Consider the following 24,283-nt stretch of genomic DNA (forward strand, 5'->3'; position numbering starts at 1 on the left):
AAACACTTCAAATGATTTTTTTTTTTTTGCATTTAAACAGTTTTTTCTTTGATTGAAAATATTTTTTTTTGATTGAAAATGTTTTTTTTTTGATTGAAGCAACTTTTTTGGGATTGAATAATTAAGACACAAATGTCCTACCCATAACATGGTCCAAACACAAAAAAGATTACTTCAATCAAAGAAAACATTTTCAATCAAAAAAAAAGTGTTCAAGTGCAATTTTTCGAGTCTCAAATATTTTTTTGCATTCAAAAACATTTTTTCTATGATTGAAAAGGTTTATTTTTTGATTGAAGTGATTTTTTTATTGAAAATATTTTTTGTTTGTTTGAAGCAACTTCTTTTTTGATTGAATTATAAAGACACAAATGTCCTACCCATAATATGGCCCAAACACAAAACAACAATACTTCAATCAAAAAAGTTGCTTCAAACAAAAAAACCTTCACTTCTATCAAAAAAAACATTTTCAAGCAAAAAAAAATAGTGTTCAAATGCATTTTTTTGAGTCTCAAATATATTTTTGCATTCAAACACTTTTTTTCTTTGATTGAAACGGGTTTTTTTGATTGAAAATATATTTTTTGATTGAAGCAACCTTTTTTTTGATTGAATAATAAAGAAACAAATCTACCTCCATACTTGCAGAGTACCAGCTAGTTTGAGTGTGAGACAGAAATAGCATTGCTCTGGAGTTATCCCCAACATACGTATAGTCTTCTATATGTTTGGAGCAGGTGTGACTTTTTTTGTTATTTATATTAACGAGGGTTGTTATCTCCGAGTGGTGAGTGTTAACTTCGCTGTTGCCTGCAAACTAACTAGCTAACTAGCAGCTTGCTTGTGCTTTTTTAGCTAGTTAGCTAGTTTTTTAGCTAGTTGTTGTGCTTTTTATTGAGTGGTGGTGGAGACAGCAGGATTTCTGTTGTGCCGCCGAGAAGTTAACTCTCCACTATTTTCTCCACTGAATGCACTGAATGGCATATTCGCCGACTGGTGAGACCTTGCTAAATGTTGTTGAGCTTTATGTTAAGGTGGCGTTTGCGTTTATTATGATTCGCAGTTGGGAGAGGGGCTTTTTCCTTGCTCGTTCCCCCCATGCTTTCCAGTCTCATACCCACTAGAAGTGTTCCCTCTGAATGTGTAGTAGGTTGTGTGAGGTAGAAATAGATTTTATTGTTGTGGAGTTATTCAATCTGTCCGACATTTGCTTAATTTTTATTTTGTTTGGAGTAAAGTTTTTTTTTTTGCTCAGATTTTCGTTATCAGAGTGCTGCTATGAAAAAGTGCAAAATGGCTACATTGGCTAGATGCTAGTTTCTGTGCATGCGGTTGGGGGAGGGGAGGGGTTCCGTTAAATTTGAGGCAAAGAAAAAAAAATGATTGCATTGCTGTGAAGTTTGTATTGCATTTTCCCAAATTTTGCATTGTCTTTTTTTAGTTTGGGGGAGTGAATTGTACTTTCCCCCCTCAGTTAAATTTGAGCCAGTAAATGATTGCATTGCTGTGCAGTTACTATTGCATCTTCCCAAATATTACATCACTTTTTATTTCGTTTGGAGAGCCAATTGTACGTTTTCCCCCCTCAGATTTGAGGCTATATGTAGCCTATATGAGTATATGGGCTGTAATATATAATATGAGAATAGCCATGCTGCTTCCAGCAAATAGCAACTAAGACAAGGTGAATAAATAGTTCAGATAGGCTAATGTTGTTTTCATTGATGACTTCACTATGTCCTATTCATGTTGCATTTGTGGTTTGTCTCTTGAGTCATTGAAGGCGTATGTTTTGCATTGCCAACTGCATCGCAATGAACCCCGTACAGTTTTCAAATGTGTTGAAGTTGGTTGTAAGCGTGCGTTTGCCAAGTATGTTGCCTTAAAGGCTCACTACTATCGCCATCATACTGGCACATCAGTGTCTTCACAAGGCTTCACTGTGGAATCCTTGAAATGCACAGTTTCACTTTGTGAGTGCCAGTGTGATGGCGTGAAAGGGTTGGTTGCACATTTAAAGGAGCACATAGATGGGGGATGTCCAGTGAACTGCCCTGTGGCAGGATGTAAAATGGTGTTCACTGTGAAATCTACCTTCACTGCCCATATGTCTAGAAGGCACAGGGATTGCCCTGTCAATGTCATCAACAGCTCATGTGGCAGCGATAGGTCAAGATGTTTTGTTGACTCCTGTCCCTCCACAAGCACCACTGTAACTACAGAGCAACCAGGCTGTCTGTCGGATAATGAAGACATTGAACACGGTGGTTTTGAGGATCTTTATCTCAGAAATGTGTGTCTGTTCTACGCTAAGTTACAAGGGCAATATTTAGTTCCAACCTCAACTATCCAGATCATAGTGGAAGAGATGCAGAATATTCACGAGTTGGGGCAGACACATACATTGAGCAGGCTAAATGTACTTCTGCAAACACTGGTATCAGACGAAGTCAGAGGAAAAGTATGTGATGCTGTGAAAGAATCAGACTTGTTCTCAGCTTGCCACACTGGCCCACTGAGAACAGCCTACTCTAGGACTAAGTGTTTTAGAGAAATGTTTAACTTTGTGGAGCCCAAGCAACTGTTTTTGGGCAGAGACGAAAACAGAGAAGAGATTTGCCTACTATGTTCCAATCTTGGAGACACTTAAGAATATGCTCAAATCAGGGTTTTGGAAGGGACTCATGTCAGAAAATCCTCCAGAAAATCCTCCAGACATTCTCAGTGATTGCTGTGATGGCAAGGTGTTTAAATCGAACACTTTCTTTCAGGATCTTCCAGCTTGTCTTAAGTTGGTTTTGTACCAAGACGGCTTTGAGGTTGTGAACCCTTTGGGAGCAGCTAAAAGAAAACACAAACTTCTGGCTGTGTATTTCTCCCTACTAAATGTGCCTCCCCATATGCGATCAACAGTTGACCACATGCAGCTGGTGCTACTCTGTAGGGAAAAAGATTTTACAGTATTTGGCCATTCCAAAGTTTTCTCTGAGTTGGTATCTGACTTGAAAATGTTAGAGGAGAGTGGGATAACAGCTGATGAATCTGTTCTGAAAGGAACTCTCTACTGCATTGTTGGAGACAATCTTGGCTCGCATTGCATTGGAGGATTCACTGAAAACTTTAGCACATCACAACATTTTTGCAGATACTGTCTAATGTCTCGTTCTGAATTTCAGACTGACTGCACTTTGTCTGGTGTGCTACGAACGCCTGAAAATTATTCGTCTGCAGTGGACCAGATTCAGATGACCGGTAACGTGGAAGTGCAAGGGATAAAATTCAGGTCAGTTTTCAATTCTTTGCAACACTATAATGTGTGTCTTCCTGGCTTGCCTCCTTGTCTTGGACATGATGTCTTTGAGGGTGTCCTCTCCTATGATGTGAAGTACTTTGTGAAAAAAAGAAAATGGTTCACATACCCTCAATTGAACAGGCGGATTAAACAGTTCCAATTCAAAAACACAGATGCCTCCTCCAAGCCATGTGAAGTCAATCCTAAAACGCAGAAACTGTCTGGTCGTGCCATACAGAATTGGAACTTTTTGAGATTTTTGCCTCTGCTCATTGGAGACCGAGTTCAAGATCCACAGGACGATGTATGGCAATTGACCCTACAATTGAAGGACATAGTTGACTTCACATGTGCTCAGAGCATCTCAAAATCGCAGATTGCTTACCTTGATGCTCTAATTCAGGAATACATGGACTCTCGGGAGACACTATTTCCTGATTCCAAATTGAGACCCAAACATCACTACTTACGCCACTATCCAGGATTGATGCTAAATTTTGGCCCATTGATTAAGGTCTGGGCTATGCGCTTTGAAAGTAAGCATAGCTACTTCAAAAGATGTGCAAGACAATTGAAGAATTTTAAAAACCTGCCTCTCACCCTTTCAAACCAACATCAGTTGTTACAGGCTTACCTTACAGCTGGATCTGTTGGTCCTCAAGATTTGCAAATGAAGGACTGTTCGCCATTTTGTTCAGAGCTTTACACTGAACAAATTAACAGTGCAGTGGTGCAGTTTGGTTTCACAGAGACAAATGCTAAGATCACAGCAGACGTTCAGTACAAAGGGATAACTTACAAGAGGGGTCAATTTGTTGCCACTAGGAATGATGATTTGTTTCAATTTGGTGAACTCATTCAGGTCATAGTGAAGGATGACACTTCTGTTCATTTTCTATTGAGGCTATATGCCACAGAATTTTTACTACATTACCACATGTACTCTGTGAGAAACCAAAGTGAAAAATTGCAATGCTTTCACATTAATGACCTTCTTGATGCTTGGCCATTGTCATCCTACATAAAAGATGGACACCAGATTGTCCCATTGAAGCACAGCATATTGTCAGTATAAATGTGAAACAGAAATTGTATTGATGTACCAATCAGAACTGATTCAAATAACCGGATGATGGTCAATGTTCTTGCCATTTTTACCAAATGTAAAACCCAGCTTCTGTCATATTTTTGCTGTTTCATGAAAAAAAAGCTCATGCCCATGCCAAAAAAGCATACATGGTTTTGCTAGAGCACTTGGATACAGTTTTGATTTCGTTAAAAGCAAATGCAAGATGCTTGTTTGCATAGAATTGTGAATGTAACACAGTCCAAATTGTTTTTGTTTGTTATAGAAATGGCAGAATCCCAGACTGAAATAATCAGAAGGACCATTACTACAGTATTTCCAGATTACTCTGAAGACATTCTAAGTTCAGTGATGGATGCTCTCAAAGCGGTGGGTGTAGAGACTTTGGATGACCTCCACTATGTCACTGAAGCTGATTTGTTGCCCACACTAAAACCAATTCAAGCCAGGAGACTTGTTACCTGGGCTAGAAATGGTAAGAATTAAATCTAACTTTTCTGACCATTGACTTCACAAAACCAGCATCATTTTGTGTTGAAAAGTGGACAAATGTTTTCCTTGTCTAATTACAGAGTCTGTCACATCACCATTGTCCTCAGTGTGTGCATCTCCGATTAACGTGGTGTCTTGCACCCCATCGCCCACTTCCTCTGTGACATCGCCCACTTCCTCTTTGTCCTCATCATGTAACACACCATCCTCTTCAGTCAACTGGATTGAGAAGTTTGAAATTCCTTGGGCTAAACTCTCTGAAGAGCTCATGCAATGTCTGGAAAGACAGAAAAGGCCTTCTCCAAAACTTAGACGTGAAATGATCAGGGTTGTCGTAGCAGCTGTAATTAAGGTGTGCAACAGTCCTACCAAAAAGAACATGACACAGATTGCTAAGAGAATGGTGGCAAAGTACACAAAGTCTCTCCAAGATGTTATCGATGGTGATGTTGTTGGTTCTGGATATGACTCGATTGCCAAGCAGCTACAGACTCGTGTGGAGAACGTAAAAAGACCAGACACACCAAAAATTAAAAGACGTAAACAAGACACCGAGGAAGAAGACACAGATGAAGTCACACCAAGCCAACGAGCAACTGTGCAGGACACCTACGGGTGTGTGAAGTGGGATCCAAAGTTTATGCCGATGACTGAAACTGTGGAGAGTCAGAAGATGAAGAAGGAACAAATGAAGAAGATACACGAGGACATGGATTACAATGCAGAGGAGATCAAAGCGTTGGTTGTGGCAACTTACTTCTCCCAAAGAGCAGACATCAACAAAGGGATGACCTTAAAGCATCTTTGCCAAGAGTGGCCTTTTCTGTTTAAAGAGCCTGGCATGGCTGCACACTTTGAAGAATTGACTGGTCTCAGTCTCATCGGCACCTTCATTGGAAATGTGGAAAGAAAGGGCAGGCGTCTTCTGGAATTCCTCAGAAATGTAATTGCCCCAAAAAACAAAAAGGTCCAGGATGTGCTGATGAAGTGCCATGCTGCAAAAGGGCCATCAGGTAGTTGCACAGAGATCATTGAGATGATTATCCTTCTGATGACCCATTTCGCTGAGAAGGACGAAAACCTTTTCCATTTCGTTGATGACACTTGTCTGGCCCCGGAGATTGACCGAGAGAAGCTTCCACCAAACCCCTGCATCATTGTGTGTGGTAAGTTTGCCTAAACTCTCAAAGAGTACTGTACTGAAATGACTGGGGGGGGGGGGGGGGGGTGTAATGTGTCTCTAATGTGTGCCAAATATGGAGGTTGTTCATAATCATGTTGGAGGCATTACAGGTTTCTTAATGTGAACCACATTAACTCTTTTGTTATTGGCTGTTTGTTTTGTTCTTTGTGTCTGTCGTTTTAGGGTCCTCGTGTTTTGCAGCCCAGACATTCATGTTGTCCATTGATCAGGAGGTAGTCAATGACCACATCACCACCTTCATGATGGCTGTCTGCTTGATGTTTGGGAGCTACTATGTTTTCAACATCCACTACCCAGTGGAGCTCCGCTCCACTCTTGAGTTTCTACAGAGGTAAGTTTGTCATTTTATATCGTAACAATAGGTGGTCACACTCTAGTTAGGTAAAGTTAGGTAAAACCTACACATTTGTTTTACTTAAGGTGCTTCTTCGCCATAAACCCAGAACGGGGAACCAAGGTGGAGTGGAGAAAGCAGAAAAAGGTGCTCCCTGTCAACCCCAGAGTTCTGACCCTGATTTCAGACCTGGCAGACTACGAGTGGAAATAGTCTCAAACAGCTGCCCTAGGCATTTCTTTGAAACGTGTTAACGTTTTGTTAAAGTTAAAGTTTTTGTTGATGATAAATATTGTTGAAATCTGTTAACGAGTTCAGAATGAAGGTGTAATGTTGAAAACATGGTAGCTCCCAAATATCACAGAGAATTCTAACATTGATACTGGCAGAGAGAGAGTACATCTTAGGCGAAGGAAAACATTCTAGGATGGTTGCAAAATGTGCGAGCATGTGTGTGTGTGTGTGTGTGCGAGTGTGTGAGTGTGTGTGTGAGTGTGTGTGCGCATGCGTGCATGTACTTTATGTTCCTGATATTCCTAGAATGCCTATGCCTAGAATACTCTAGTGATCTATCTATGATTTTATTTTTTTATTTTTTATTAGCTCTCAAAGTTGCAAACTTTTGTTTTAGAAATGGAAATAAATATTTTACTGCCAAATGTAAGGTGATTGAGTTTTGTCTCACATACAGTAATTAAATTAAGACACAATGGTTGTTGTCACGGAGTGCATGATGAGTGCAGGTACGTAGAAGTTATTTAAAATGTTTAAAATAGTAATACGTATAACAACCATATACAGTGCTAATGTAATTATATTTGTGCATTTTCTGCCACTGAGAGAGTTTAACAGTGAACCGGCATGTATATTCAGGCGTGGGACTGCAACCAGAGATGATCAACTGGCCCTTCTGGTCGACTGGATGCATTCAGGATGCATTCCTTTGGATACAGGTAAGATATTGATACTACTCCTCAGATCATCAATATCATTAACACACTGCCTGAGTAGTGATTACAGTTTTTTTTTTTGTCAATCATTAACAAATTTGTTTTAGTGCAGTGTGGTAATATGTTGTATGTCTTAACATTTTCTGCAAAATGCTCCTCTGCATATACTCTAATGCTGTTGTAACTACAAGCTAAAAACAATGCAAACAACTTGAAACAAATCACTTTATCAGTGCACAAATGTTGGCATTTTAAAGATGCTTGTTGATCCCATCTTGGAGAACTTCCTATCTATGTGAGATGCGCCAGACTAAGCTGTGTCCATGAACTTGGTACAACAGCCTGGCTGTCATCTGTGTGGCGGTGCAAAATTTGGTTTGTTACATCAAGAGCAACCAAATACAGTATCTACAAAATACGATATGGCTTTACATGACTATATTGGCCCTCAATATATAAACTTAATAAAATACTAATGGATGAACAATGTTTGGCTCCCAGTCTATGATTAAGATTGTTCAAAAGGTAGCCATGGTATTGAGACACATGAAAATGATCGGTTATGATCTCATCATATTCACTATAGTCTTTTGATTTGACCAGCTTTTCATTGTCTTCAGCTTAATTTGTAAATTCTAATGCCTGTCAAAATTGTATTTTGCCTCCATCTTCCCACTGTCTGTCTTTGTACAAGACCTCATTCCTTAACAATCTCCTACCTTGTTTTAACAGGACAAGAGCACACAGGAGGCCTCCAGGCCCACCATGTTGGTAAGATATTTATTTTTCATTTCATTAAGACAATGCAATTGTCAACTAGAGGTTGCTAGATAAATCCAGAGTTGGCTAGCATATGAGCAGAATTTTGTGAACGAACGGTTTAAAATAAAATGTATGGTTTTATGAGAACAGTCAGTTTTAATGTAATTCTTGTCTAGTCTTTGTGATGTTAACCAGTACATGTTCATGTTCCTATATGTACTACCAAAGATCAGCACAAGTGAAGACCACTAAGAAGGATTGAGTACCCTCTGCCAGCGATGCTCAAAGGAAGGCCCAGGCTAAAAAGCTGCTGTCAAAGGTATTGTAAAAACGTTCTTTGCAGTTTGCGTTCACTCACATCAGATCTATCTTTTACTACAAGGAATATATTTGTCTCTTCTTGCTGTGGGGTTGTTTGTCTGTTCCGCAAATAACTCAAACCACTCATCTGACTGATCTATCATTAAGAGGGCGTCATCCTAATAGTATGGGTGTGCGCAATGACATGTTTTACGTTGATGGGGTAAAACAAAAAAAAATGTAAATCTAAGCAACCCTCTGTTACCTTTCGTCACTTTGCCTGTGGTGCATTGTGGTGTGAGAGGGCTCCCAGCAGCAAACTGTAAGCTCCCTGTGTTAACTCCCCTGTCCCCCTTTCGTACCAGGCCGAGCCACAACGTCCCACTCACCTCTGCAGTATGGTCAAGATACGAGGCTTGTCAGCTGACCCATCAGTTCCTTTCCAAGGTGAGACAGGGCAGCTTTGTGTAATTGTGTTGGTTAATATTACACTGCTCAAACAATGTGTGTGTGAAATTGATTTGTGTGTGGCCACCTTCACCTGTTTCTACCGCTGAACAACTGTGTGTACACGTGCCAGCCGGTGTGCGAGGGTTATCATATTTGTGTGCGTGACCACCTTTTCTTTCTGTGTGTGTGTGTGTGTGTGTGTTTGTAAGGTTGTACGTGGCCACAGCCTTCATCCTCGACACGGCGAAGCCTACGACCTGGGCGCAGACGATGAGGCATGATGGAGCAGCTACAGAAGTACAGGAGCTCAGCGCAGTTTGAGGAGATGATCGAGAGGCTGCAGAAGAGCAGTGGACAGCAGGTATAGGAGGCGCGCACACACACACGCATACACTCAGCGGGGGCTGTAAAGGACACCGAAACAATGCAATGCAAAAAAGTCAGTCATAATTCTGTGAAATCAGCCTGCCCAGTCAGGAAACAGCTGTCAATTTTGCCGCCTTTTGCGCAAATTTAAAGTAAAAGTCTACCACTCCTCCCACTTAAGGCTACAACAACCTGCCGGTTACATTAGCTAATCATTTATCTACAGCCCCAATCATTTGTTTCGTTGGTTAATAACCAATGGTTATGCCATCATATTTACAATCAGCTAACAGCCAGTTTCCAGCGAACTGCTTAGCCAACGAAAGGGAATGAGTCGCTTGTTCCTCTCGAGTCACGCAAGACTTGCAGATCCAAAACGTATAGCGCACGCTTCTGGTCAAAACTGCAAGTGCTGTTTCGGGCTAGGGCCACCAGATAGAGATAGAAATATTGCCATTTTCGCCAAAACAGCCAGTGAAGCAAAACCTTGAGTTCTAAGCCATTTCATGACTATGAAAAAGTTGCATAGTAATTCTTTAATCACAGAATTCTCTACAGGTGTTCATGCACTGTTTTGATTCCCTCCACTAAATGTACAATGTACTGTAAATGGCAATGAAAATAATGACAATTCATTGAGGTGTCCAAACTTTTTGCCTATACTGTATATTGTGGTGTTTTGCTGTTAACTTTATTTGTATGAGCAGTGTACTGTAGTTGTTATCTTCAGGTTCCACCACAGCAATGGGGTTTAACTGATGGACTATGCACCCACTGAAGTGGTGGAAATTTCATGTAACAAATCAATTGTATCATTTATTCTATCGATACTCATGACTTATAATGTTGTCTTCGTTCTCACAGCTCTGTGCTTGCACTGATGCTCCTGATTCACACAGTGGAACCAGCAGAGGTTGAAGCAGCATACCTTCTTCGTTCAACACTCCTTAAAGCCAGGTTGGATTATTGATGACCAGTACTGCCCCCTTTTTGACTTTGCATGCCACAGAAAGGCAACGCCTTTGACCCCTTTGGATGGTTTGTGGACTTTGGGGAATGTTCTATACCGAAAGACTGTTGAAATCTTTGGACTTTTGCCAGATTTTCCATGTGTTAAGTAATTTCAATCATATTGTTTAACGAGAACAAGAAAATTTAGTAAAAAATACTTAGAATGACAAACAACTGATGGGGGCACAGAGTTGTAAATTATAGGAATAAACAATTTTATGGGAAACACGGTTATTTGTGTGGTTTATTGTGAATTAAATATTTATTGGGGTTAAGTTTCAAGTTGAGTGTTAAAAACAATGTGTTAAATGTGTTTGAAACAAAGGGTAACAGTGACCTCAACATTCATTCTGCCAAAGTTAAATTCTGGCAACTCAGCTGCCAGATTTTCACCGTTAAAATAACGGACGTCCTTTCACCGTAAAATTTACAGAGAAATTCTGGCAACTCAGCTGCCAGATTTTCACCGTAAAATTTACGGACGTCCTTTCACCGTAAAATTTACAGAGAAGTTCTGTCGACTCAGCTGCCAGATTTTCACCGTTAAAATAACGGACGTCCTTTCACCGTTAAATTTACGGAGAAATTCTGGCAACTCGGCTGCCAGATTTTCACCGTCAAATTAACGGATTATTATTTACAGTGTGTCTCTAGAAACTGAAGACCAAGTCCGGAACCTTGGCGTGCTGAGAGACTCAGACCTGACCTTCAACAATCATATCAAATCAGTCACCAAATCAGCCTTTTATCAACTTAAGAACATATCCAGAATTAAGGGTTTCATGTCCCAAACAGATCAGGAGAAGCTGATTCATGCTTTCATCTCCAGCAGACTTGACTACTGTAACGGTCTTCTGACTGAGTCTCAAACAGCTGCAGCTCATTCAGAACGCTGCAGCCCGAGTTTTAACCAGAACAAAGAGATCAGATCACATCACCCGGGTTCTCAAGTCTTTACATTGGCTCCCGGTCAGATACAGAATAGATTTTAAAGATCTGCTACTCGTCTACAAATCACGGAATGGTTTAGGTCCAGAATATGAATGACATGCTAGTAGAGTATAAACCCAGTAGAGCTCTGAGATCTACTGACTCAGGTCAGATAGTGGAGCCCAGAGTTCAAACGAGACACGGTGAAGCAGCTTTTAGATGTTATGCTGCACACAACTGGAACAAACTACCAGCAGAACTGAAATCAGCCCCAACTGTAAGCACTTTTAAATCCAGGTTAAAAACATTTCTCTTTCGGTGTGCTTATGGTTGAGTCTATATTTTTCTTTTCCCCCATTTTTCTTTTCTTTTCTTTTCTTCTTTGATTGCTTTTAACTGTGTTTTAATTTTTATTCTCTTTAAATTGCTTGTTTTTATGCTGCTTTATGCTGTTCTTTTAAATGCCTTGTCTTTATGTAAAGCGCATTGAGTTGCCTGTGGTATGAAATGCGCTATAAAAATAAAGATGCCTTGCCATGCCTTGCCTTATGGTACATCTTCACTTGCTTGCTTCATGCTTGAAGCTGAAAAACTGCATGTAAGGTTTATTGGTGATTCTAAATTTATTGTAGGAATGAGGGTGAGTGTGCACGGTTGTTTGTGTCCGTGTTGGCCCTCTGAGGGACTAGCAGCTTGTCCAGGTACCCTGCCTTTCGCCCTATATAAAAATGTCCTACAAATCTGGAATGCCCAAATCAACATCTGGCTATTTTGGCAAAACAACTATAACATTGACTTTTCGCTATCACAGCCATATTTCATGAAAACTCATCTGGATAATTTTGGAAAATCTTGCTGTCAATAAAAACAAATTTAACAAGTGACAATGAAATCTTTACCCACACCAAGGCACTGAAAGGTTAGTGTAGGAACTAAGGAACTATAGATACTTGTGTGATGTGGACAGTCAGGGTGGGAGATAGAAGAGGGAGGGCAAAAGGAGGTGAGATGCACTTGTCACATAACTAGGTTTTACTGAAAGCAGCCAGAGCTGCAGCTCTCTTCAGATGGAGAGCCAAATGGTAGCAGACCTCTGCTTTCCACAACTCTACAACACCTCCTGCAAGAAGCCCGCATCTCCTCGGACCGTAGATGTGCTTCTTCACATCATATTGTCCTCCATTTCTCTGACCACTGTGGTTCTCAACCTGCTCGTCATCGTTTCAATCTCCCACTTCAGGCAGAGATAGACCTTTTTTAATTCTTGTATATTTAAATGAATTAATTTAGTTATTTATTTTACAGCAGCTTTAAATGTAAACACTAGCTGTATCTGAGTTAGCACTAAGTCGACTGTTGCACCTGTGGACACTTTGTTTTAACTTAACGTAGGAAAAAGAGGATTAAATGTCATCGCAGCAGTTCAGCACTCAGATCAGATATCATTCAAGTTGATTTTTATTGTTTTGACATTGGAATATAATGGCTTTTATGTTTACTGGTGCTTTTTTTCTCTCCTTCCAGGCGGCTCCACACACCCACTAACATCCTCCTCCTCTCTCTGGCTGTATCAGACTTTCTTGTTGGTTCCCTGTTGATGCCTGGAGAAATCCTCCTGAACACAGCCTGCTGGTTTCTTGGTGACCTCATGTGTTCTCTGTTTAACTATTTGTCCTACATAATCACTTCTGCCTCTGTAGGAGACATGGTGCTCATATCAGTTGACCGTTATCTGGCGATTTGTGACCCTCTGCATTACCCAACCAGAGTGACTGAGGGAAGAGTTAAACTCTGTGTGTGTCTGTGTTGGTTCTGCTCTGCACTCTACAGTCTTTTTTGTATAAAAGATGACCTGACTCAACCTGGCAGGCATAATTCTTGTCATGGAGAATGTGTGATTGTTGTTGACTACATTGTAGGAACAGTTGACATTGTTACAACATTTTTTGCTCCGGTCACAGTCATCACAGTTCTGCATATGAGAGTATTTGTGGTGGCTGTGTCTCAGGCTCGGGCCATGCGCTCTCACGTTACAGCTGTCACACTGCAGCTTTCAGTGAGTCAAACAACAAGGAAATCTGAGTTAAAAGCAGCCAGGACTCTTGGTGTTCTTGTAATTGTGTTTCTAGTATGTTTCATCCCATATTACTGTGTCTCTCTTGCAGGGGACGATTTGCTCAGTGGCTCACCTGCATATTATGTTTTTTACCTTTTCTATTTTAACTCCACTCTAAACCCAGTGATTTATGCACTTTTCTACCCCTGGTTCAGAAAAGCAGTACAGCTTGTTGTCACACTTCAGATATTACAGCCTGGTTCTTGTGAGGCCAACATATTGTAGAGAAATAAATCTGCTCGGTAAAACATAAAAAAAAAAAAAAAATCATAGGTAGAACTGTCTGAAATATCTGTGCGTGGCCTATGTGTGTTGTCAAGCAAAGGTTATAGGCCATATAAGCACCCATTGAGATTGCACTGACTAAAGTTTAAAAAAAGCCTAGAAACAGTTATTAGTACTACTATTATTAATATTATTATTATCATTATGGCAAAGATTTTTAAGTGAAATTTAATAATAAATGTTTTTAGATAAGTTTGTATAAAAGTATTTCTGCTTATTCAAATATGTTATTAATTTTTCATTGTTTCCCTCGCATTGAAGGGAATATAAAGGACAAAAATAATTGGTATAGCCTATACACCTCCAGCAAATTGTTATCCTTAACATCAGTATAGGCCTAGAAATTCACAATCGGTGCATCTCTGCCACATGAAAACATTGAAGCTTGGATGTGATTGTACTGTTGGTAACTGAGGTTGTTGATTATCAAGGTAAGAAAAAGCCTTGAATGATTCTTTAGATTGGTAATCTGACATAAGAGATTTTAATACTGGAGTTGTTTGAGATTATATCAGCATTTGTCTTTAATTTAATTACATTTTATTCTGCTAATTTTTATCCTTCTTTTTCATGTGTTTTGATTTTATTCTCATTTCATCTGTCTTTTTGGGGTTTCATTTATTTATTTTTTCATTCATTATTGTTTAACATACTTTGTTAAAATTATATAATAAAAATGTAATGTAGCATGAAGTATCGCATCTCAGGTGGCATTTTAACAACTCAATTATTCACCAGCTTTTGGTATTTCCCCTATTTTGTTCAGCCGTGCAGGAGAGCTGGAGCCTGTCCCAGTTGTCATCTAGCAAAAGGCTGGGTGAATTCATCACAGGGCTAATGCATAGATGAATGAGAGGGGAAAAAAAAGAATGAATAATAAAGCATGTACACTCACATACACACCTACAGTCACTTTAGAAGCATGAATTAACCTCATATGAACTGTAGTAAGAAGCCAGAATACCCAGAGGAAAGTCACAAGCACAATATGCTGTTGTCACCAGAGACATTTTAAAATGTTCAAATACAAAATGTAACATGGGGGGATATGAGAGAGAAACAGTGGCTATATACATGCACAACAATATTCTTCAGTTTACTCAAAATAAAACTGTATTATGATAAAAGTGTTTGCACGAATCACATATCCAATTCGATTAATATTCTTGCTTATATGATAGAGAGCATTGTCTTATTTATGAGTTGTGCTCATGTATATCCCCCATGCTCTTGCATTATTTTTGCCCATCGAAAATCTTTATTAGATCCAAATGATTTCCAAACACAGAGTAATGGTCTGATTTCCTCACTCCAAAACAGTGCTATGTTTTAACAGTATCCAGCATCTTAATATTTGCTGGAGCCAGCTTGACAGATCATGTAACAGTCCAAGAAATCCGAGAAAATAAATCTGAAAAAGCAACTTTGTTTTGAAAATAGAGCCTATCCCAGTGTGCGAGAGGCTTGGTACACCTTGGACAGGTTGCCATCCCATCACAGGGCCACACAGAGACAAACAACATCACACGCTCACACTCACTCCTCGGAACAATTTTAGAGACACTAATTAACCTAACCTGCATGTTGGGAGGAAGCTGGAGTACCCTGAGAGAACCCACAAAAATACACAGGAAGAACATGCAAACTCCACACAGAAAGGCTCCAGGTGGGAATTGAACCTGGAACCCCCTCACTGTGAGGGGACAGTGCTAACCACTACATCATCGTGAAGCCCGGATGGCATACAGCATATGGCTTAATTTGATTATTGCATACTTTCATGAAAACTTTTTTAGGTTAAAAATAAACAGCAAATGCTGTTCATGTGACAATGTCTTATTTGGAGAAAGTTCTCGATGGTCTCGATAGCCACAGGGAAAGGCAGAGTCAAGGAGAAAGTAATAAAAATGGTGGTCTAATGCGCAGGGTGAGGGAGAGTGGACATCAGTTTCCAAGAGAAAGAGGAGTGGAGGAGTTATGAGACAATATGCCCTCTGAATTATTGCCACCACAGCAAGCCCTTAGCAATTAAGTTGGCCTCTTCAACAGGTAGGCATACAGCCGCCACAGTTCTGGGCGAGGGTGAAATATCTCTGCTTAAGAGAGGAGATCCTGGCGGGCAGGGAGCTGCCAGGGCCTCGCTACCAGAAGACTGATTATTTCGGCATACCATGACGTCGTTGGCCACCATTCTGGAGCTCAGCTCCAACCTCCTCTATAGTTAGAGACAGAGGGAGCCTTCCAGGTTGTAGCGGAGGGGTGGAGACAGGAGTGATGTTGCTATCAATTATAGAGATTGGGGTGGGGGTGCAACTGGACAAGAGGAGGCCAGGCGGTGGAAGGTGTTGCAGAGGTGGAGATGTAGCTGGGCTCAGGAGGCCAGGCGGTGGAAGCTGTCACAGAGGTGGAGGTGCAGTTGGACTCAATAGGCTTGGCGGTGGAAGCTGTCACAGAGGTGGAGGTGCAGTTGGACTCAGTAGGCTTGGTGGTGGAAGCTGCCGCAGAGGTGGAGGTTTAGTTGGACTCAGTAGGCTTGGTGGTGGAAGCTGCCGCAGAGGTGGAGGTGTAGCTTGGCTCAGGAGGCTTGGCAGTGGAAGCTGCCGTAGAGGTGGAGGTACAGCTGGACAGAAGAAGCCTGTTGGTGAGAGTTGCTGCAGAGGTGGAGGTGAAGTCGGGTGGAGGAGGAGGCTTGGCGATGCGAGTTGCCATTGAGGTGGAAGTACAGCTCAGCAGTATAGAGCTGTGAAATATTGAAATATTGAAATATTGGTGATATTGGCTCTGTCCACATCACCATTATCAAGTTGTCATTCGGGTTTTTTTCATCATTTGAGTATGTGTCATTCAAAATGGAGATAAAAAGCAATCTTCCATACTTTATATCACCATTTAAAAATCACCACAGAATTGTTTTATTGATGATTTTACTGAACTACTTTCAATTGTGTGCACTGCTTTTGACGGTTTAGTCATAACAGGGGACTTAAATGTCCAAATGGGTTCCCCAGGGGTCAATCCTAGGACCCCTATTGTTCAATCTGTACATGCTTCCATTGGGCCAGCTAATACGCAGCTATAATGTGTCCTACCACAACTATGCAGATGAAACTCAGAATTACGTGTCACTGACAGCAGGAGAACACGGGCCTGTAGATACATTGTGTCACTGCAACGAACAGATCAGTGTGTGGATGCAAAACAATTTTCTCCAGCTAAACTCAGACAAAACTGAGAAAGTGTTATCAGTCACCTTGAGACTCTCTCTCTAAAACCTAATAATCAAGTTAGAAATCTCGGGGTAATATTGGACTCAGACCTGAACTTTAACAGCCACATTAAATCTATAACATCAGCAGCTTTTTACCATCTAAAAAACATTGGCAGAATCAAAGGAATAATGTCTAAACCAGACTTAGAAAGACTGATCCATGCGTTTGTCTCCAGCAGGTTAGACTGCTGTAACGGCCTGCTCACTGGGCTCTAAACGGGCTGTAAGACAGCTGCAGTACATCCAGCACGCTGCTGCTCGAGTCCTGACTAGAACCAGGAAATACGACCATATTAGTCCAGTGCTCAGGTCTCTGCACTGGCTTCCTGTCGCTCAGAGAATAGACTTTAAAACAGCTCTGCTTGTGTACAAGTCTCTTCATGGTCAAGTGCCAAAGTACATCTCTGACATGTTAGAGCCATATGAACCAACTCGGGCTCTGAGAACCTCAGGGAGGGCTCTCCTGCTGGTGCCCAGAGTCAGGACGAAACAAGGTGAGGCTGCGTTTCAGTTTTATGCCCCTAAAATCTGGAACAGCCTTCCAGAAGATGTGAGACAGGCCTCAACTCTGACAATGTTTAAATCCAGGCTGAAAACAGTTCGATTTAGCTGTGCATATGACACCTGAAAGTAATTTATCTGCACTCTTCACTTTTAAATTAATGAATTTATGATTATTTTTTATGGGGGGGTTTTTGGAATGATTTTATTGCCTTCTTGTGATTTAATGTAGCTGTAAAGCACTTTGAATTGCCTTGTGTATGAATTGTGCTCTAAAAATAAAATTGCCTTGCCTTGCCTATACTTGGATAATTGCCCTTGCCCAAATAAGGAGCAAGGACCAACGAAGAGTAGGGGAGGAGTTGGAAGAGAAGAGACATCAGCTATATATCTAAGTTTGCTTCAGAAAGAAGTCAGAGCTACAGCTCTCTGGAAATGGAGATCCTGGACGAACCAGAGCTCTGCCTTCCACACCTCTACAACATCTCCTGCAAGAAGCTGGTGTCTCCCTGGTTTAAAGTAGTGCTCCATCAAATTATGATGTTTTCCATGTTCCTTCTTAAAGTGATACTCCGGAGTAGATTCAACCTGGGGTCATTTGAACCGTGATATCCAGCCAAGTAGCCCACCCGCAGTTTTTTTCGATATTGGCTGAACATCAGCTGAGTTACTGAGTTATCCCGAATAGCTTCGTACAAGGGTTAATGGATCCTGGTCCGTATCTCCAAAATGACCACACTAAAATCACATGCCATGACACCAAACTTCTACAGTAGTACAAATATGGTCTGTACTCACAAAACGATGCATTTGGAAGTTTGAAAATAGTCCAGGAGTTTATTATTATCAACACAAGCCTGATAGCTTCTCTGCAGCTAAAGCTGCGTCGACGTCACTTCAGGGAGCTGGGAGCTTCAATGTAAGATGAGGGTTGATCTACTACTGTAGACAACAAAGTATATGCTATATTCTACATGTTTTTTTATGAATTTCTTATGTTGTAGAGTTGTGAAATTATTTTATCAATGGAGAAATTGAGCAGCCTTGCTTTGTTGTCTACATTAGTAGATCAACCCTCATCTTACTTTGAAGCTCCCAGTTTCCTGAAGTGACGTCGACGAAGCTTTAGCTGCAGAGAAGCTATTAGGCTTGTGTTGATAATAATAAACTCCTGGACTATTTTCAAACTTCCAAATGCATCGCTTTGTGAGTACAGACCATATTTGTACTACTGTAGAAGTTTGGTGTCATGGCATGTGATTTTAGTGTGGTAATTTTGGAGATACGGACCAGGATCCATTAACCCTTGTACGAAGCTATTCGGGATAACTCTGTAACTCAGCTGATGTTCATCCAATATCGAAAAAACTGCGGGTGGGCTACTTGGCTGGATATCACAGTTCAAATGACCCCAGGTTGAATCCACTCCGGAGTATCACTTTAATGTGGCTTTGAACTTACTTGTCATAATCTCATTCTCTCACAACAGGCAGGGATACATTTTTGTTTAATCTAAATTTTCATAATTTATATCTAATGTAAATATTCTTCAAGCTGATGTTGAATGATTTGGCACCCTGACAAAAAAGGCTGAAATGACATTCTGATTTCTGAATATTTTTGCACTTTATAAAGTCAGATTAACACCATACCATATGGTTTATATATGACATCTACAGAAGTATTCTAACTTTTGTATTGTGAATGATTGTTTGAATTGTTTGAACTGAGATTTGAGGGCTAGTTGGTTTGATGATGTTTGTCTCTTTCCAGGCAGCTCCATACACCCACTAACATCCTCCTAGTCTCTCTTGCTGTGTCAGACTTTCTCCTTGGTCTATCGGGAATGCTGGCAGAAATCTCTCAAGGCGCATCCTGCTGGTTTTTTGGTGATCTTCCATGTTCTTTATATATTTATTTTAACTACATCATCACTTCTGCCTCTGTAGGAGACATGGTGCTCATATCAGTTGATCGTTATGTGGCAATTTGTGACCCTCTACATTACCAAAGCAGAGTGACTGAGGGAAGAGTTAAACTCTGTGTGTGTCTGTGTTGGCTCTGCTCTGTTCTCTACAACATTTCATTTTTAAAAGATGACCTGACTCAACGAACCAAGCTCAATTTGTGTCATGGTGAATGTCAGTTTTTTACTTACCACATAACAGGAACTATTGATATTGTCATAACATTTATTATTCCCGTCATTGTCATCATAGTTCTGTATATGAGAGTATTTGTGGTGGCTGTGTCTCAGGCTCGGGCCATGCGCTCTGATGTTACAACTGTCACACTGCAGCTTTCAGTGAGTCAAACAAGAAAATCTGAGCTAAAAGCTGCCAGGACTCTTGGTGTTCTTGTAGTTGTGTTTCTAATTTGTTTCTGCCCATATTACTGTATCTCTCTTCCATGAGATGATTTGCTGAACAGCACTTTAGTATTCATTATATACTATCTGTTCTATTTGAACTCATGTCTAAACCCTCTGATCTATGCACTGTTTTACCCCTGGTTTAGAAAACTGGTTAAACTCATCATCACTCTTCAGATATTGAAACATGGCTCCTGTGAGACATACTACATAACAAATAAAATATGCTCTAAATGAGGTTCTCAGTTATCCACAATCTAAGAATGAGCCATCATACCTCTTCTGTCCCCCTTTTCAGTACATTTGAGAGCTATGAATTTCATTGTCTTTTGTGAAATGGACATATGGATCAGGATTTACTGCCTATTACCAACTAAAACAACTATAGAGCACAAAGGAAATATCTGTTTTGTTCTCTCCAGTGTCACTATGACTACTTTTTCATTGTATATTTTAAGTTGAACATAGAGAAAAGTAAGATTTTCCTCTCTTTTGAGAACTGAGGCTGTTTTCTGAGTTTTTAGTGTTACTGTCTTATCCCTGGATAGAAATTTACAACAGATAAATGTGATTAGAATTAATCTGTCCCACAGATGTAACAGGGGAGGTGGGCAAAGAATGTAGATTTTTTTCCACGACTATTTGGCAGCATCCATGTGCACTTTTATAATTGTGCTTGTTATAGTTACGTATGTTTATAAAGCAGGGATGCAAGGAAGATAATAAAGATGGTGGTCTGATGTGCAGCCTGAGAGAAGAGGGACATCAGTACTGAGTGGATAAAGAATAGGAGAGGAGCTGGAATGAGCTCTGGTATTTTCCTGCTGAAATAATCACAGACTAGCTGCTTGTTTGTCTATCTTTATGGTAATTCACCATTGACATAATGCATTCAACTGTTCCATACCCTAAACCTAATCATAACTCAGTTCTAGCCCTTACCATAAAAAAAATGTTTTGACCCTCAAAGATCACTCTGAACATGTGGGGCCCACCATTTGGTTTCCACAAAACACGTTTGACCCCACAGGTATGGTGGGCTCCTCATTTCTGGACCTGATTAATATGGAAATACAAATACACACAGGCACACACATAGACACTTGCACAGCTATCCTAATGAGTACATGGCATTGACTTCAATTCGATGGAAGACAAGAGCCTGACCTCAACTATTCACCTCTTAACATTACAAATCTTACTATGTATTACCATATACACAGCAACATGCATACATTTTGTGGTAAGACATGTTGCATCACTTCCTGTAATGTTCTGTTGAACTTCTCACTTCTCTTAAATTAAATACCACTGAATTTCTTCTTATAGGTGACACACTTTTGCATTGTAAACCCAATAACACGGTATTTGTTTTATTCAAGCACCTACTTATTTAGATCTTTGATGTTTTGACACATTTTCCCTTGTCTAGCAGTGTGTCTGATTCTCTAGTATAGCATGACTACCAGCTCTCTCCCTCCACCTCCTGCTTTCCCTTGTTCCATGTGTCAGTTTTGTTACTCCTCTGCCTCCTTTAACAATAATGGTACATTTTTATTATTATTAGTTTTTGAGGCAAGAATATCCGAATTGGTATTTCGGTTTCACAACCTTGAAAACCACCTAATAGCTAGCCAGGTCCCTTTAGCTAGTCTGGAGCAACCTAGCGTAGCAAATTCCCATTAGCTAAAGGCGGCAGCCGAAGGCGGGGACCTTGGCAGTCTGATCCTCGGCTACTGAAGCTGGCTCTTGGGACGTGGAACGTCACCTCTCTGCTGTGGAAGGAGCCTGAGCTGGTGCGCGAGGCTGAGCGGTTCCGGCTAGATATAGTCGGACTCACCTCAACGCATGGCTTGGGCTCCGGAACCAGCCTCCTCGAGAGGGGTTGGACTCTCTTCCACTCTGGAGTTGCCCGCGGTGAGAGGCGTAGAGCAGGTGTGGGCATACTTATTGCCCCCCGGCTGTGCGCCTGTACATTGGGGTTCACCCCGGTAGACGAGAGGGTAGCCTCCCTCCGCCTGGGGGACTTCAATGCTCACGTGGGCAATGACAGTGAGACCTGGAGGGGAGTGATTGGGAGGAACGGCCCCCCCGATCTGAATCAGAGTGGTGTTTTGTTGTTGGACTTCTGTGCTCGTCACGGACTGTCCATAACGAACCCCATGTTCATGCATAAGGGTGTCCATATGTGCACTTGGCACCAGGACACCCTAGGCCGCAGCTCGATGATAGACTTTGTGGTTGTATCGTCGGACTTGCGGCCATATGTCCTGGACACTCGGGTGAAGAGAGGGGCGGAGTTGTCAACTGATCACCACCTGGTGGTGAGTTGGCTCCGCTGGTGGGGGAGGAAGCCGGTCAGACCTAGCAGGCCCAAACGTATTGTGAGGGTCTGTTGGGAACGGCTGGCGGAATCCCCTGTAACCATGTCCCGGGGGAGGTGGGGGACATTGAGCCCGAATGGGCCATGTTCCGTGCCTCCATTGTTGAGGCGGCCGACCGGAGCTGTGGCCGTAAGGTGGTCGGTGCCTGTCGTGGCGGCAATCCCCGGACCCGCTGGTGGACACCAGTGGTGAGGGAAGCCGTCAAGCTGAAGAAGGAGTCCTATCGGGCCTTTTTGGCCAGTGGGACTCTGGAAGCAGCTGACGGGTACCGACAGGCCAAGCGGAATGCGGCCTCGGCGGTTGCTGAGGCAAAAACTCGAGCTTGGGAAGAGTTCGGGGAGGCCATGGGGAACGACTTCCGGACGGCCTCGGGGAGATTCTGGTCCACCATCCTGCGGCTCAGGGGGGGAAAGCGGTGCACCGTCAACACCGTGTATGGTGGGGGCGGGGCTCTGCTGACCTCAACTAGGGACGTCGTGAGTCGGTGGGGGGAATACGAGGGCCTCCTCAATCCTACCGACACGCCTTCCGATGAGGAAGTAGAGTTGGGGAGCTCGGACGTGGGACCTCCCATCTCTGGGGCTGAGGTCGCCGAGGTGGTAAAATAACTCCTCGGTGGCAAGGCCCCGGGGGTGGATGAGGTCCGTCCTGAGTTCCTCAAGGCTCTGGATGTTGTGGGGCTGTCTTGGTTGACATGCCTCTGCAGCATCGCATGGACATCGGGGGCAGTGCCTCTGGACTGGCAGATCGGGGTGATGGTCCCCCTCTTTAAAAAGGGGGACCAGAGGGTGTGTTCCAACTATAGGGGGATCACACTCCTCAGCCTCCCCGGTAAGGTCTTTTCGGGGGTACTGGAGAGGAGGATCCGACGGATAGTCGAATCTCGGATTCAGGAGGTGCAGTGTAGAGTATGGCAACCCGACCGAAGCCCGACGGGCCCGGTCGGAACCCGACGGGCCGGGTCGGACTCGGACAAAAAATTAGAGTCTCTTGTCGGACTCGGGTCGGGCTCGAAAGCAAGCAGACATCGTGAAAATTATAAACAGCCAGAGGACAGGTTTCAGTTCATTGCAAACATCAGTTTTTGTGATAAACATAAATAATTGAATATGCATAAATGAAAATGTTGGTAGGCTACTCGTGCCTCATGCCGTGCAGCATGCAGTGTGCATCTGTGGTGTGTGCATGAGCGAGTTGCCAGTGGCAACGTTTGAATACGAATACGAATACGAATACGAATACTTTATTGTCCACAAGGTGGAAATTTGTCTTCAGTTTCACCATAGACATATAAACATTTAAGACAATAATTTCACAATACACAAGCATTCAAGCACTGCATTTGTACAAAGCAAAAGAGGAGAACAGAAGTTATAAAATACAAATTTAAAATACTAAGTTAATATGAAAGTACATTAGCACTCAGAGTATTTAAAAGAACAAAATAGCTGATGAGTAGTAAATATAGGGAATACACTAATAAATAAATAAATAATTACACCAATAAAGGACTGGGGGGTGGATTAAGTGTGAATTCCTATGTTATTTATCGCCCTTATTCCTTTAGGGACAAAGGAGTTCTTAAAAATGTTTTTAGTAGCATTGGGGACCCTAAAACGCGTCCCAGAGGGTAGGAGTTCGAATTCACTGTGGAGAGGATGGGAGGGGTCATTTATGATTTTCCTGGTTTTGTTCAAAATCTGTTCATCATACATCACATTTAAATGCTTTTGCTGCTGTCCTGTGATCTTTGTGGCCATATTCACTATTCTCTGTAATTTATTTTTTCGCTGCATGTTCAGGTTCCCATACCACATTATCATATTAAATGATAGAACACTTTCTACAAGGTTTTTATACACTGTTTGCAGGATGTCCTCGTTCACGCCAAAGTTTCTGAGCCTACGTAGGAGATACAGTCGTTGTGAACACTTTTTATAAATAAAATCTGTATTTTCTTTAAAACTAAGGTTGCTGTCTAGAAGAGTGCCAAGATATTTAAAAACATTCACAACTTCCACTGTCTGTCCCTTTATGGTTATTGGTAAAAGGTCCTCATCATTTTGAAAGGTAAGTTCTTTAGTCTTACTTACATTCATTTCTAAAAAACTATTTTGGCACCATTGCTGAAGAGATGATGTGTGGCAGGCAAAGGCATGTTCTCTTTCTACATTATC

General features: G+C 41.6%; 2 protein-coding genes, 1 long non-coding RNA gene and 1 pseudogene across 3 annotated transcripts; all 4 read left to right on the top strand.

Moving 5' to 3' along the window:
- Nucleotides 1–5,657: 5,657 nt before the first annotated feature.
- LOC142396239 (uncharacterized) lies at nucleotides 5,658–6,692 on the top strand. Its single transcript, XM_075478792.1, has 3 exons — nucleotides 5,658–6,040; nucleotides 6,241–6,409; nucleotides 6,499–6,692. The coding sequence occupies exons 1-3, from the start codon at nucleotides 5,662–5,664 to the stop codon at nucleotides 6,623–6,625; spliced, it is 675 nt and encodes a 224-aa protein (XP_075334907.1). The 5' UTR covers nucleotides 5,658–5,661; the 3' UTR covers nucleotides 6,626–6,692.
- Nucleotides 6,693–7,294: 602 nt separating this feature from the next.
- On the top strand, nucleotides 7,295–8,436 carry LOC142396288 (uncharacterized). Its single transcript, XR_012772523.1, has 3 exons — nucleotides 7,295–7,365; nucleotides 8,095–8,133; nucleotides 8,353–8,436. It is a non-coding gene; the product is annotated as an uncharacterized LOC142396288 (long non-coding RNA).
- Nucleotides 8,437–12,248: 3,812 nt separating this feature from the next.
- LOC142396240 (trace amine-associated receptor 13c-like) lies at nucleotides 12,249–13,522 on the top strand. The gene is made up of 2 exons (XM_075478793.1): nucleotides 12,249–12,421; nucleotides 12,706–13,522. The coding sequence occupies exons 1-2, from the start codon at nucleotides 12,249–12,251 to the stop codon at nucleotides 13,520–13,522; spliced, it is 990 nt and encodes a 329-aa protein (XP_075334908.1).
- Nucleotides 13,523–17,786: 4,264 nt separating this feature from the next.
- LOC142396038 (trace amine-associated receptor 1-like) lies at nucleotides 17,787–19,959 on the top strand (annotated as a pseudogene).
- Nucleotides 19,960–24,283: the final 4,324 nt, after the last annotated feature.

This window comes from Odontesthes bonariensis, chromosome 12 (assembly GCF_027942865.1).
Source record: "Odontesthes bonariensis isolate fOdoBon6 chromosome 12, fOdoBon6.hap1, whole genome shotgun sequence".
In the NCBI taxonomy this organism is placed as follows: Eukaryota; Metazoa; Chordata; class Actinopteri; order Atheriniformes; family Atherinopsidae; genus Odontesthes; species Odontesthes bonariensis.